Genomic DNA, 15,373 nt, shown 5'->3' with positions numbered 1-15,373 from the left:
AATTATGCAGTTATGAATCGTTTCCTAACGATTAAATTAAGTTTATCAACCAACCAATTCTGTAGTTTATGCATGTAAATTAGTTGAAAAAATTATAAATAAATATCCAAATATTACTTGATGGCTGACGTTCTTTCATCAACAAACTTTCACACTCCGGCAAACTACTTTTACGTCGTCTGCTGGCGTTTGTTTTCGAATCGAAACTTTGTTGAAGCAATCAACATACACCCTTCTCACAGAAGACACGTGACTTCCTGACACTCTGCTCGCAGTAGACACGTGACCTCATGGCATCTGGAGGCTTTCCTACAGCCAATCAATTTTAGTTTCGGTTTCACTGTCATGTCCTGGAGTTTGAGTAGTAGTGCGCAGTATTTGTCTTGTTCTTGGAAGTATTTTTTCATTATTATTTGAAATATCAACATTTCGTACTGTAAAATTAATTAATAAGTTCCTGAAGTGCAATAACAATGGGAAAAAAGCATAAGAAGAAGCCCTCGAATAAAAAAGGATCCGGTAAGTTTCGTCATTACTATTTTAACTCATGTATTGCATCGAGAGAACTGCATGTCGTATCTGTATTTGTTTCCGCTCATTTCGCCGGTTGGATTTACCACTTTTTTTTTTTTTATCGTTACTCAAAAATTTGGGGCTCATCAGAACATTTTGGAAGATTCCGTTTCAAAGATCGGACTATTTCCCATTTTAAAAGTGTTTCGGTTAACATGGGAGTGTACGGGAAACCGCAGCGAATGCGTACCTGCGTGAGCCGGTATCTCGTCTCCACCCACAACTAGAAGCGACGCGCCGGAAGGGAAAAAGACGGAAGTGACGCACAGCTCTAGAGGAGGAGGGGATAATGGCGCCGATTCTGAAATGAATGTTCGTTTATCCACAGAGAAACTGCAAGTAGATATAAGAAATAAAGGAACGTAGTTAAATTAAACTACCATAACATAAGTAAGGTAGAAATAAGAATCGCATTCGATTCTCATTTCGTGCACGACGCCCTCTCGCTGAATATTACGTGAATATATTTTCATTCTCAACTCCATACACTGCGCACTCCACTCGTGAGTAATTGCACTGCAATCGTTGGGTTCATAGTGAAAGCATTTTAATTATCCTTACCGAATAATTCCATCATCCGAAAAGATACTTATCTTGAATTGCCATGTATGAATAGACTGAATGGTAAATGAAAAACCATTCTGTTGAACTCAGCAGACATCAAAGAATATTTTTTGGCTTAGGTGAGCGATGCATGTTTTAAATCTGTAGTATTCACAGGATATACTGTGAGGGAGGCATGTATTTTGCTGATAACATCTACAGAAACTATATATAAGGCTGAAAAAAATGTCTATGAGGAACAAAATAGAGTGAATAGTGCTGGCTATTGGCTAACAAAATGGGATGTAATATCACTTTATTTTAATTATCATTTTATATTATAAAAAATATATATATATATATATATATATAGAAGAACGATCACAGGCATATTTAATGCACGAATTCCCAATTTCAAATGTAACTATATAAGCACTTCGTGATAACCTGATATGGCTTGATGGATCTTAATCGATCTTCGATCCCTTAATCGGTATGAAATAGTTATGTATTAAGTGTTAGCGAGCACCTGGCTCACCCTATTTAGGGTTGTATGGAGGTACCAGAATCGATAAGCAAAGCAGCTTTCGGGCGCTTATGTTTCCACCTGTCATGTTCGTCATAATTAGATGACTCTCGAATGAGTTGATTTGGATGAACAGCTGCTTTGGCAAAATAAGCAGCAGCACTGTTATGGAGGAAAGTGGGAATATCTGGAATATCGGCATCTCGATGTAAGAGAGTATTTCTGACAAACCACAGAGCGTTGAAGATCATACGGAGGCACTTGTTTTGTATAACTTGTAGCTTTTTGATGTTAGTGGGGGAAATGTGACCCCAGGCCAGCGATCCGTAAGTTAACGATGGTCTGATAATTGTTTTGTAGATCCGTAGTTTGTTATCAGTGCTGACTTGACTTCTTCTATTGAGGAGAGAATAGAGTTGTACAATTGCAGAGTTTGCTTTTTTGCATGCATAAACTATGTGGGAGTTAAAGTTTAAGCGGTTATCAAGTTGAATGCCCAGATATTTGGTGCTAGATCTCCATGGGATGGCTGTGTTAAAAAGTTTAACTTCTCCAACATGAGATGCTTGTCTTCTTGTGAATAGAATGGCAGTGCTTTTATCGGCATTTACAGATATTCTCCATTTTTTGAACCAGTCTTCTAAATTTGTTGCTGCAGTTTGTAATCGCTGAGTAGCTATATTAGGCCTGAGAGATCTGCTAAGAATAGCCATATCATCCGCATGACTAGCTATAGTGGTTAGTGATGTGCTAGGAACATCAGAAACAAAGATGTTAAAAAGCAGCGGTGAGAGCAGCGAGCCTTGAGGGACACCAGCAGTGATTTTTTTCAGTGAGGATCTAATTCCACGCAACTTAACCTGAATTTTTCGGTCCTATAGAAAGGAGTTAATAATTTTGGTAAGATAAAGAGGGATGCTGGCTGCAATTAATTTGTAGATGAGACCTTTGTGCCAGACCGTATCGAAAGCTTTTGCAACATCTAGAAAGATAGCTCCTGTGTGCTGTTTCCAGTTAAAGCCTGTAGTGATGAACTCGGTCAGTCTGTGAATTTGCTGTGTAGTGCTATGTCCAGTACGGAAAACAAATTGTTCTTTCGGAATTATGTTATTTTTATTTACCTCCTCAGTAAGTCGGTTGAGAATGACTCTTTCTGCTATTTTTCCTAGGCATGATAGAAGACTGATGGGTCTATAGCTCTGTGGCATCTGAGGTGCCTTACCAGGCTTGAGAATAAGGAAAATATCGGCTTGTTTCCTTCTTGAGGGGAAATAATTAAATCTCAGAATTGCATTAATAATGCTACTAAATGCATGACAGCTTTGTGTGGAAGGGCTTTAATTGTTTTGTTGGTAATTTCGTCTGGACCAGAGGCTTTTTTGTTTTTAAGCTTCTTAATGATTGAATAGACCTCTTTAGGTGAGGTGGGGCAGATATTTTCTTTTTTTTTTTTTGATTAAAATTCATTTTTTATTTATGTTGTGTCATGTCTTCTATTTCTATACTAGTTATGAATTAGGGGTCACATAAGGTGAGAGAACCCTATAGCAGTGTTTCTCAACCTATGGTCCGCGACGATGGGACAGGTGGTTCACAGGCTTAAATTAACCAAATAAATCTATATATTTTAATTATCCAAACAAAATAAAATGAATACTTTAAAAAAAAAATAGCGGCAGAATGTTCGTGAAATGACCATTCTGCCACTATTTTAATTTGTAGGGGCAGAATGGCGAGTAATAAAAGAGGGGTGAAGTGAAAAACAATATGGTTTTATTGCTTCCACCTTCCCTTGCTGTTTTTGTCAGATTTGAAGTGAACATGTGTTGTCCACATGACCACATTTCAACCAATTGCTTGTTGTTTATTGATTTTTATTGTTGAAGGTTTTCCTCCTTCAACCATGGCTTAATATATCTTCAGAAGTGCTAAGTAATACTTAGACAAAATGTGTTGTGAGTTAACTCCAGTATTTATTTATTTTTAGGAAATCGCGCGAAAAGCAAGCTGGCAATTGAGTTGAGATGTTAACTCTCTTCATCCGAATTACAATAATATGTGAAACTGCCATAACAACATATTAGTTTTAACACGTCTACGAATTTTAACACTTTGCTGCCGAGCGACCTCACACAATCTACTTAATAACAATAGTTTTTAGTTAGATACTGTGTTTGCCGGTACAACATGTGGTTTTGCTTGAGTCCATATATACAGCATAGTTTCTGTATGAGGGGACATGTGATTTACTAATTAGTGTCGTTTTTATCCCAGTTGTGTCTGATTGCACTATTTGTTGAGAAATATATTACGCAGACTCCTCATACCTTATTCACTGGCATAATAAAAGTACTTGTTTTTCTTGCCTCTGCAATATAGTGGCTATTGGGGAGGGCTTGTTGTTTACCGCGGGAGCAAGTTACTATCGCCCTGCTCTGAACGTGTTTCAGCTTTTTTTCATTTGCGAGGTATATGCGAAACTTTTTAATTTCTTATTTTCGAAAAGTAAAATCAGGGGTGAGAGTTATATGCGCGTAAGTACGGTATTTCAATTATGGATAAGTACTTTGGCACCTTCTTTAAACGGAAAAATAGCTCGGATGACAGCGAAAATACAAAACGAGTTTGTAATGACAGTTTGTGGTTTCTGAAGAGAAAGAGATCTGTAAAGAATCCACAGAAACACAGATTCCCATCAGTTGCAATGCGATAATATTAATACTCTTTTTTTTTAATTTTTTTTTTATTGTAAACATAACAATCTTATATACAGGATTAACCGGTTTTTGGTTCTCTGCAGTCAGACAGAGAGGTTACATGCTCATACTCTTGTTGAGGTATGTTACATCGAAGTCACTTATAAGGCTAATTACATTTTTTTTAAAAAATAAATTACAGCCATTAAGAGTTATTTTAACATGATAACATAAGATCTTATTTTAACATATGAACATAAATGTGAAGAACATAGAAGTTACTATTGCACAATATTATCTATTAACATGAGAGTGCCAGCTGATTAACTTTCGCACTGTTAAGCACAACAATCCTTCTTTCTTCCCCCTTTCTTTTTTTGGGGGGGGGGTAAAGGTGTCACTTCTATGCTGGAAAGTGGATTATAATGCAGTCGCCCTGCTCAGCCAGGAGTTGATTCCGTGGATTCCATTCTTGGTGGAAAAGATCTAAGGTGTTGTTTTGCCTATGGTGGTGATGCTCGTGTAGGATCCGACATCTCACCTTTTGTTGGAAGGCTGCAGTGAGTTGGTCAGTTGCCTCTCTCTGTGAAGTTGCTGTGCTGTCTGGTCTTGTATGTCTGAGGTAGAAGTTGTATATTACCGCTTTTGCGGTGATGAAAAGGTAATTGCAGAATGAATGGTTATTTGACTCCACATGGACGAGATTGAAATATTCCTCTTCTGTATGAAGATTACCACAGGTAAGAGCTGCCGTTTCCCGAGTCAAACTGATTAATTTAGTGTTGACTGGGCATTCCAAGTAGATATGCCGGACCGTTCCTAATTGGTAGCAGAAGAGGCAGTTATCTGAGACGTTTGAGTTAAATTTTCGTAATATAGTAGGAGTGGGTAATATATTATGCCACATTCTCCACTGAATATCAGCGTCAGGTTTGATGGCTCTTGTGCGATATGGTAGATCCCATTAAAATAGTGTTTGATCAGATGATGCAGGATTTTCCAACAAAGTGCTTTGGTTCGACTGTTGTGTTAGTGTGCTGTAGATCTTGTTGGTGTTGCTGGGTGTAAGTTTCTCCCATGAGTTATTGGTTTTTATCAGAAAGATAGGCGCCAAAACTTCTGAATTTGGAGGGCTAAGCCCCACTTCTGTTATGCTATCAGGCATAGCGGCTTGAAACGAGGCCTTTACGGTGTCTATCTGCTCAGACTCATTCCCATATTCTAGGTTTTCGAGCGAATTTGGAAAGCGCCAGGTGAGGCTTGGAGAAAGAATGTCACCCAAGATCCTCACGTTTCGCCAGCTCCATGGAGGAAATAAAAATTCTTTCTGAGTGATCGGGCTTCTTACCATCGTGTTGTGAAAGATGGGTTCCATGAGGATTTCAGGTAGGAATGCTGTCTTCACTGTGTGCTGGAGGTTTAGCTTCTTCCATTGTCGAAGGGCATCTTTGTAGAAGTTTGTTAAATTTACAGGCACTTGAGCTGTTGTCATTCTTAAGGTGGTGGAGAGAGAGAGACCTCTAGTGGCAGAAGTGAAAATATACTCAGTGGTGCATTTGTGTGATATTTCCTGTTGTAGGGCATTTATGAGAAATCAAGCGCGGAACGTTGTTATCCTGTTGTCAATGGAGACCAACTTTTAATATTAATACGCTTAGCGATAATATTAATATGCTTAACGAAAGGAAAGATTTGCTCACTTGCTGGACACTCGACCCGTGGATCGCATTCAAAGATAAATACAATTGGTTATTTTGTATAGGGCCCAGAAACTTATTAGTTTAGAATTTAACCACTTGGAAATGTCCACCTCAAAATTTTGAAACAGAATTTGGAAACATTTTCTGAATAACTTTTTATAAGAAATTTCTGATTTCACGATCCATTTCAGGCTTGCAGTCACGAGAACGACCTTTCGTTATCGAAAAAAGAGCAGTTAATTGAGCTTTCAAGTGATAGTGGGCTTAAAATGCAATTCCGTGATCTTGGTTTGGATCGATTCTGGATCTCGCTTTCAATGAAAAGTGAATTTCCCGAATTATTTGAAGAAGTTGAAAATCGTCATGCAGTTTTCTACAACCTATCTTTGCGAGAAACGATTTTCTTCGCTCCTTCAAATAAATAAAAACAAAATACAGAATTCGTCTTAGTGTGTGTACCGATCTTCGACTGAAGTTGACCAATATTGAGCCAGATATCCAGCAACTCTGCAAGGTCGAGAAACTCATCCATCTCATTAAAAGTAAATAGTAACATAATTATATCATTTTATTTGTTTGTTTAATAAAAATTAAAACTTTGTTTTAATTTTTGTCCACAAAATTTAAATTTTTATTTATATATTCAGCCTGGCTGGCTGACTCTCCAGCCAAAAGGCTGCGAGTTCGAATCCCGCCGTGGGATTCGAACTCGTGTGATTGTCTGTGATAATACTAAATGGTAGTGGTCGGCGGTAGACAACATTGGTGTAGATGATGATGATGATGATTGTAGTTGTGATTGGTGAAGACGAAGAGTTGTAGAGTAGGTACCCTTCCTCGATATGTCTTTGGACTACCTAGAGATGTTATATAATAATAATATCGACAAGCTTTATATGTTCATTGTGTATCACATAGTTTGAATTTGACACTTGGAAATGCTATATCTGTGACAAATAAGAAATTGCATTGGCATAATTGAAAAGGTACACAATTTCTTCAATACCCCTAAAAGACAGGACGTCCTTGTTGTTTATAATATTATAATATTAATATCTTTTAAGATATATAATATCTTTATTTAGCTTGCAAAAAATATTTGCGTGCACCTTACCATTGTCTAAAATAATGCAAAAATCTGATCGTGACCTCTTAATTGCCCTAAATTTTGTTGATGATATTATGGCTCAAAAAAGTTGATGATGATGTGGCTCAATTACCGTTCGTGAAGCACCAGATTCTTCATTTAAAGATATTTACGATGAAGCATGTATAAAGGCCAATAATTTTAATATTGACATTAAAAATCCAAGGACTTCATCAAAAACAAACATTAAGTCCAATGTTCCAGCCGATTTTGTAGAAGGGTATTTCAGGAGAACTATTTCATCCATTTATTGACCAAATATTGACTCAACTGAATGAACGTTTCACTCGGCACCGCAACATTTTGAAATATATTTTTTTTCTTCTACCAATGGAAAAGATGCTCCAACAGCACGTGCAATGGAAGATTTTCGTCAATTGTGTGAATTTTATGCCGGTGATTTGCCTTACACAAATCCAGCAATTTTGAACGCCGAATCCAAGTTGTGGTATAAGAAATTTGAAAAACCGTTTGCAATAGCTCCATGCAAAAGTGCCGTTGATGCAGTTTCAAAGTGTGACAAAATGATATATCCTAACATCTATAACTTGTTATAAATATCTGCAACGCTTCCGGTAACAACATGCGTCAGTGAAAGATCATTTTCTAACTTACGCCTTTAAAAAACCTTTTTAAGATCTACCATGACACAATCACGATTGAACGGACTGGCTTTGCTATATATATATATATATATATATATATATATACACACACAGAGAGAGAGAGATTAATGTAACCACGACTGAAATAATTCAAGAGCTTTGTAAAAAGAAAAGAAAACTGGATTTTATTCTTTAAATAGATTTTTATAATTACGTAATGAATGTTATTGAATGAATGAAATTTAACGAATTTTAGTTGAACGGATAAAAATATTTTTAATGCAAATTCATTGTATTAAAAATATTTTTATCCGTTCAATCCCCCGCCCCCAAGATTAAATCCTGGATGCGCCACTGAATCCCCTACAGTCAAGTTCGGTGAGTGTGTGTACGGGAAGGGGAGTCGTCCACTGCAGGCAGTGCTTGCAGTGGACTCTCTGCGCTTCCATCTCGGTATGGTATCAATGATTACTGACGTGGAACGGCCCAATTTGTCAACAATGTGTCGAACTGATAAGCCTGCAAATGAGTTCTATCATAACGCCCCTTTCAAACTCCGTCAGTACCCTTTTCACAGCCAATTCACCCGGACCTAGCTACACTGACTGGGAGCATCATATTCCTTCAATTTACACAGCCTACAAACACGTGCACCTTGCCCATGGGAAGTGTCTGTTGACTTCTTTCCAACCACTCTATACGAATATGAAGCAGTGTTTGTCTAGACAAGCAGCTGGAGACGCCGATGGCAGTCTGAGCACTTGTTATTTCTTGTTGCGTCACGTTACCACCCTGATGACAGTAACCCTCATCGCACAAAACTCCTAATTTCAAAATACCTGCGCATTTGCTTTGTAAAGCACACAGACAGAAACCCAATTTAATACAACCGAATTTATGCATTTCATACTTATGTTCTGCACCAAGCGCGGAGTCCTGTTCAACTGCACGGTCTCAGTGTCAATTGTGGTGGAAAATAGTTTTACATAATTACGCTTAATTCTTTAAAAAAAAAAAAAAAGTGCTGAGTGATTCCAATACTTATTTCTCTGGTTTATATGTAAGATTAAGGGTTATTTAAAATTCGTGTTTGTAGTATTAATGGCAATAAACAGTTAGTACCATAAAAGAATAAAATGAACAGTTGAATGCTTTCAATATTTTCGTCTTTTTAACACAAATATCACTAGGGGGTACAATGAACCATTTTCTCATAATTTGCAGACACCAAAAACGAAGTGGATGGAATCCGCTATAAATGTTGGATGCTAGTTTTGCTTTCTCTCCAAAAGCGGCTTTAAAATTACGATTTTCATATCTTTGAGAGGAAAAGATCGGAATTTATTTAGGTTAGATTGGTTTTAAGCTCAACCGCGGATTTATATATATATATATATATATATATATATAAATCCTACGATCCTGTTAGCTTCCAGAGCTTGGATACTTTTAAGTTCGACTGTGGATAGAAGTGGCATAGATCATTACAGAGGTAATGTGTAACTACCTTGGTGTAGGGCATGAGATCTATAGGAAATGCTAATAAAGCATTAATATAATCTGTATATTGTGTCTTCTTTGGCTGGTAGTATGGCTTCTTTTACAGTTATCATTTCCAGTAAATAAATGTTTAATCAAACTAATGCATTTATATAGTTCAATATTAACTTTATACGTATATACAGCACGCACGAGATACGTAATGGATTATCTATTTTTTTAAATAGTTCTATTTTGCTCAAATTATAATTTCATCATTAGAATTTTATCAGTAATTATAAACAAAAAATTGAAACTGGCGTTAATTAAATGAGCCTTAAAATCAGTGCTAACTTTTCAACAATTTTTATATCCTTTAAAATTATTTAAATTTTATTCGCTTGTTCTTATTCTTTCAGAAAAGGCTCAAGTGGCATCTGAACATCCTTCAGCTACATCGTCTGCGGAAACCTATTCAACCCGAGATACTTTACCGCTTCAACCATCAACTTTGGACTCTGTGGCACCACAACAAGAAGAAAGCAGACCACCACCATCATCTTGGGCAAGCATTGCTTCTCGTAAAAAACAGAAGCCTGACAAAAGACAAACTGAAGAGATAGCTGAAGTCGCAACTCAAGTTTCAGGGATTGCTATCGAGGAAGCCAAGGAACCTGCTTTTCCATTGGGTGCTCAGAGAAAGTCGACATCCAAAACGACATTTACATCAGTAGCTTCTCATAGAGAGTTTCCATCGGAAGATACAGAGAAATCGGATTCAAAATGGAATTCTCAACAGGTAAAAATTCCAGGAGTCGAAAAACAAGTCCAAACCCAAAAGGCTGAAGAAGCCATATCCGAAGGTGTTAGAATTACTGGCAGATCAACTGGAGCGATATCAAAGCAAGTGAAGAGTTCCAATCAACGAAAAGCATCAAAAGAAGAATCCACGAAATCAGGCTTTGAAAGTAAACCGTTGGAATCTGTTCACTCTCGTGAAGAAATTAGAACCGATTTTCGACTGGCACCAAAGCAATTTGCAAGCGCATATGCAAAGGCCGATTATGGTAAACTTGGAAAAAAAATCCAGTTACTTGTGAATTTATTTGCCATTACAATTCCAGATGGATCAGTTTATCATTATGATATTGAGATACTCCGAAAGGATCAAGTAGCACGACAAATTCTAGGAAAGAGATTGCGTTGTTTGGAGACACAAGAAAGCAGGCACCTGGTGAATGACCTTGTTAAGAAATACAAAAATATCTTTAAGGATTGCATTCCGGTTTATGATGGAATGAAGAATATTCTCACCAGAAAAACCATCCCACTGAAATCAAAACAGACAGTCAACCATATATTTGAGGGAAAAGAATATGTAATCACTATCCAACCAGTTGTCAAACCAGAAACTGGTGATTGCGTCATCAGCTTCGATCCACTTCACTATTTCTTTAAAGGTAAATTGTCCGAATACCCTGCAGAATCGGTAGCGGCTCTCGAAATCATCTTTAAAAATCATCCAGCACTGGCCTATGTTCCAGTTGGTCGTTCGTTTTATTCAGAAGAGCATCCTGGACATTTTCATTTAAATAACATTAAAGAACTGAAATTTGGCTTCTGTCAAAGTGTTCACGTCGGTTGGAAGCCTCTTCTATCTCTGGACAGAAGTGCCATCCCTGTTTACAAGAAACAGTCGATTATCAATTTTATCATTCAGTTTCTCAACATAGATTTGACGAGGAGAGGAAGACTCCTCGATAAAGAAATACTTGAGTTAACCAAAGAGCTAAAAGGCCTTAAAGTGAACATAACACATTTAGGTCCAAAACGAAGATACAGAGTAAATAGTGTAACTCGAGAAAGCGCCAAGGAACGTACGTTTAAGATTGAAGAGCAAAATAGGTCACTTTCCGTACAGCAATATTTTTTAGAAAAATATAAAATGAAGCTTCGGTATCCAAATCTTCCATGTCTTCATGTAGGGAATCCAAAAAGTACAAATTATCAACCGCTGGAAGTCTGTGACCTCATAGAACAACCCTGTAACACGCTAAACAAAGACGAACAGTCGAAAGTGGTTAAAAAAGCAGGTGAATCTCCAGATGAAAGATTTCGAAAAATTATGAATATTGTAAAAGAAAGGAATTTTGATAGGGATCCATATTTACGTGAATTTGGCATAACGATTGATCCGAATCTACTTCGTATAGAAGGAAGGATCATTTCTGCACCAAATCTTTGTTATTCTGGAACGAACAACAATATTGTTCCTTATTTAGGAGCTTGGCAAATGAGGGACACAAAGGTACTGAAAGGTGTTACAGTCAACTACTGGTGTGTATTAGGATTTGATGGTGAGTTCTCTGAGAGTGAGTTAGAAAAATTCGCCATTGAACTCTTTCGATCTGCTTTAAAAGTTGGCATAACTTTCAAAAAGCCTATAAAGATTGCCCAACATTTCGATCATCAAATTGATATTCAAAGAATAATTCATGCACTAAATAAAGAAATAGAATTAGCGCTAATAGTTTTACCAAGCAATGGGGACTATTACGATGAGATAAAACGGATTTCTGAAGGTAAAGACATTGGACTTGTAACGCAATGTATTAAACGTTCCACTGTGGAGACTATATTGTACAGGGCAGACCGAAAAGATCAAATATTAGCAAATGTTTGCATCCAGATTAATGCAAAACTTGGATGTATTAACACCAAAATTGGAGACGCCAAACCAGACATACTTAAAGACCCAGTGATGATCATGGGCGCAGACGTGTGCCATCCTCCTCAAGGCGGGGAATTTCGACATTCCATTGCTGCAGTGGTTGGAAGTGTAGACACCGCGTACTTTCAATATCCATCGAGGGTAACTGCTCAAAGCCATTCAAAGGAGGAAAAGAAATCACAGGAAGTCATTAAAGACATGAAAAATCTGGTGAAGGACCTGTTGAACGCCTATTATTTAAAGAATGGTAAATATCCAGTAAAGATTATATTCTATCGGGATGGTGTAAGCGACGGCCAGTTCGATGAAGTCTTGGAGAAAGAAGTATTAGCAATTAGAAATGCATGTCGGGAAGTTAAGGGAGAGATATATAAGCCTCCAATCACTTTTATTGTGGTTCAAAAGAGACATCGGGTACGATTTAAACCCACATACGAAGATACGAACAAAAAAAATAAAAATGTGGTACCAGGAACTACGGTAGATAAGGAAATAACACGAAGAATTTTCTTTGAGTTTTACTTAGTGAGCCATGCAGGAATTATTGGCACCAGCAGACCCACGCATTATGTAGTGCTTTGGGATGACAGCGACTTCACTGCAGATCAACTACAGAAATTGACCTACCATCTTTGCCATCTGTATGCTCCGTGTACACGGAGTGTACCTATCCCTGCGCCAGTTTATTATGCCCATTGGGCAGCTTATCGAGCAAGAAAGCATGTCATGAATGAATACGGCAAAAGAACTGCTGAGGAATATGGTAAAATGGATATGGAAACCATGAATCAAGTAATAAAGCCCTCCGAGAAAATCCAGGATTCAATGTTTTCTATATAGGAATTTATAATAACAATACTGTATACTATTGTCTTGTAATATGCATTATTCCCCAGTAAGAAGGTTATATATCTAGAATTATGCTAAATTGGTGAGTGGTAAATGGGACAGATCCGTTGTGTTCTATGCATTTCTGCTTTCTCTTCCATGTTTCACTGAGTTTTTGTACGCTTGAATTTTTTATAAAAATTCTAGTAGCACTACTTAAAGGACAGCATTCTCTTTTTTTAAACAAGATGCGATTTCACTCGGTGGATGGATACATCTTTAACCAATCTGACCGATTACATAGAAGTACATCTCCACTAATCCTGGACAAAGATGACTGAAGATTTCTCAGCCTCTCACATATTTTTTATGAAATTTCTAATCTTTCTTGCCTGACAGGATCCATTGAGGTATTTAAGGAATTATTTCATTTTGTGTATTGAAAAAATTACCAAACTGATGAGTTCTGAGAATGCAAAGTGATTGTAAACATGAGCAGTTTGTCGAAGTGCACTTTATTTTTTTTTACTATTTAATCGGGGTATAATTTTGGTATTCGGATGACTATCATTTTATGAAAATTTGCTTTTGTATCTGAAACTATAATAATAATAAAATATATGACAACTTTCATTGACATTCAGAATACTAACAACGGTCATGTTATTATCTTATTAACATCAGAATTCGGTCATTATACGAATAGAGAATAGAGCACAACAACTGCAGTGTGAGTTAAAGAATCTTGTACTCTACAACTAGTTTCAATTTGGTTGTGGACGATAAGAACTAAGCCTTTCCACTTCCTGAGTTGGTCGACCTTTGGATCAAGCAAGTAGACTTTTTCCTGTAGGCAATCAGTTGTTTAATATCCAAGATATAAAAATAATTTTAAGAAAAATGTACATAAGTTAAGCATATACGTTTATATAAAATTTCGTAAATATGTTTTGGTTTAGTGCAACAAGATAGTGACATTTGCCTGCCATAGTCTCGACCCCAAAAGCTCTCATCAGTTGATTGTTTTAGTTCACTATTACTCAAGGGTGGCCAACAAATCAGCACTAAAGAAATGGCGCGTACTTTCTTTGGGATTAAAAGGCACTAGATTTATTTATTTATTTGGTTAATATTGAAATTAACGATCCTCCGTCGGTGTCAGCGATGTCCTTTGGACGTAATGAACTGGATTCTGATCCGATCCTGCCTAAGACTCGAAGAACCTTTATCAAGGCTTATCACCTAAAGCTGAGTTAGTCAGTTTCATAGGAAAGTGGGGGGGGTGGAGATTGTTCTGTCCCGGATAGACAGGTTTTTCATCCCACAAAACATGATGTACTGGAATAAGAATTAAGCACCATATTCCTCCGGGTTTAATTTGAAAAATAAGATTAAAATAGGTGTAATGTGATTTAGGCTGATGTATTCGATAGAGAACACTGGATTGCCCTTCACTTGTAGATGTATGTAATCATTTAATAACGATTCTAGACAGTCATACACGTGCATAAATGATGTAAATAAAGCAATTGTTTAGTCAGATTTGTTTCGATTTGCAAATGTTTCGCAACCGTAAAAATTATTCTGAATAGCTTTGTTTAACTGAAGTCCACGAATTTGGCCATCAATTTAGGCCATTATATATATATATATATATATATATATATATATATATATATATATATATATATATATATATATATATATATATATATATATATATATATATATATATATATATATATATATATATATATATATATATATATATATATATTATATACATTATATATATATATTATATATTATAATATATATAATTATATATTTTTTCTTTATTCAAGAAAATCGACCGTAGTACCCACATTATTTCAGAGAGTGACATATCTTGTTAGGGTTAGGTACCAAGAGATGGCAGCACTTGTTTGTCATCGGCGGCTGCTATAATTAGTGATAGACACGGGCCAGCTATCTCTGATTGGCTACCGGTGGAGATCGAACTGCCCACTCAGTCTCCAAAAGCTAGATAGGGTGTAAAAGCCTCGCCTACTCCCTATTAGGGAATAAAAGGCGTTAGTTGATTTTTTTTTATGATTTTTTCTTTCATTTCGGCAATAGGATTGCTACGTTTAGTTAATGAAACAGTTAATAACTATTTTATTAACTAGTGTATCAGTTTGCTTTCAAGGAATTTGTTTTTAAAAGATCAACTTCTAACAGCAATAATCAAATACAAATAAGATTAAATCACGAGCTATCATATACAAGAGAGATAAACCAAGGGGTCCGACAGGGATGTCCCCTCTCAGCAACTCTTTAATATCTACTTAAATGAAATAATAATAAAATGGAGTAAAAATTTACATCAAGGAATTAAACTTTCACCTACAGTTAAGTTAAACACTCTCCTCTTTGCAGACGACTAAATAATAATTACAAATTCTGAAGATAACTTACAGAAAGCTATTTTAAATATAAATGAGATATCCAAAGATTATGGTATGATAATATCAACGGAAAAATCAAAAACTATGGCCTTTAAAGG

General features: G+C 36.4%; 1 protein-coding gene and 1 long non-coding RNA gene across 2 annotated transcripts in view; one reads left to right on the top strand and one right to left on the bottom strand.

The window, feature by feature from the left end:
- The window catches only part of LOC150099216 (uncharacterized), a 132,015-nt gene that overhangs the window by 73,059 nt on the left and 43,583 nt on the right, over positions 1 to 15,373 (bottom strand). The gene's annotated exons all lie outside the window — the stretch shown is intronic.
- LOC150099218 (protein argonaute-2-like) lies at positions 331 to 13,461 on the top strand. The gene is made up of 2 exons (XM_090403412.1): positions 331 to 519; positions 9,689 to 13,461. The coding sequence occupies exons 1-2, from the start codon at positions 474 to 476 to the stop codon at positions 12,838 to 12,840; spliced, it is 3,198 nt and encodes a 1,065-aa protein (XP_090259538.1). The 5' UTR covers positions 331 to 473; the 3' UTR covers positions 12,841 to 13,461.

This window comes from Typopeltis vanoorti, chromosome 14 (assembly GCF_054136105.1).
Source record: "Typopeltis vanoorti isolate ZY-2024b chromosome 14, IOZ_Tvanoo_1.0, whole genome shotgun sequence".
In the NCBI taxonomy this organism is placed as follows: Eukaryota; Metazoa; Arthropoda; class Arachnida; order Uropygi; family Thelyphonidae; genus Typopeltis; species Typopeltis vanoorti.
The sequence above is the reverse complement of the archived record's forward strand: the minus strand, read 5'-3'. Positions and strand labels throughout refer to the sequence as shown.

What these genes read in the sequence shown, in the direction of transcription:
- LOC150099218 (XM_090403412.1), top strand. Translation starts at nt 474, where the DNA reads ATGGGAAAAAAGCATAAGAAGAAGCCCTCGAATAAAAAAGGATCCG. An exon ending in CTCGAATAAAAAAGGATCCG is followed by an intron (nt 520 to 9,688) that starts GTAAGTTTCGTC and finishes TTATTCTTTCAG; the next exon opens with AAAAGGCTCAAGTGGCATCT.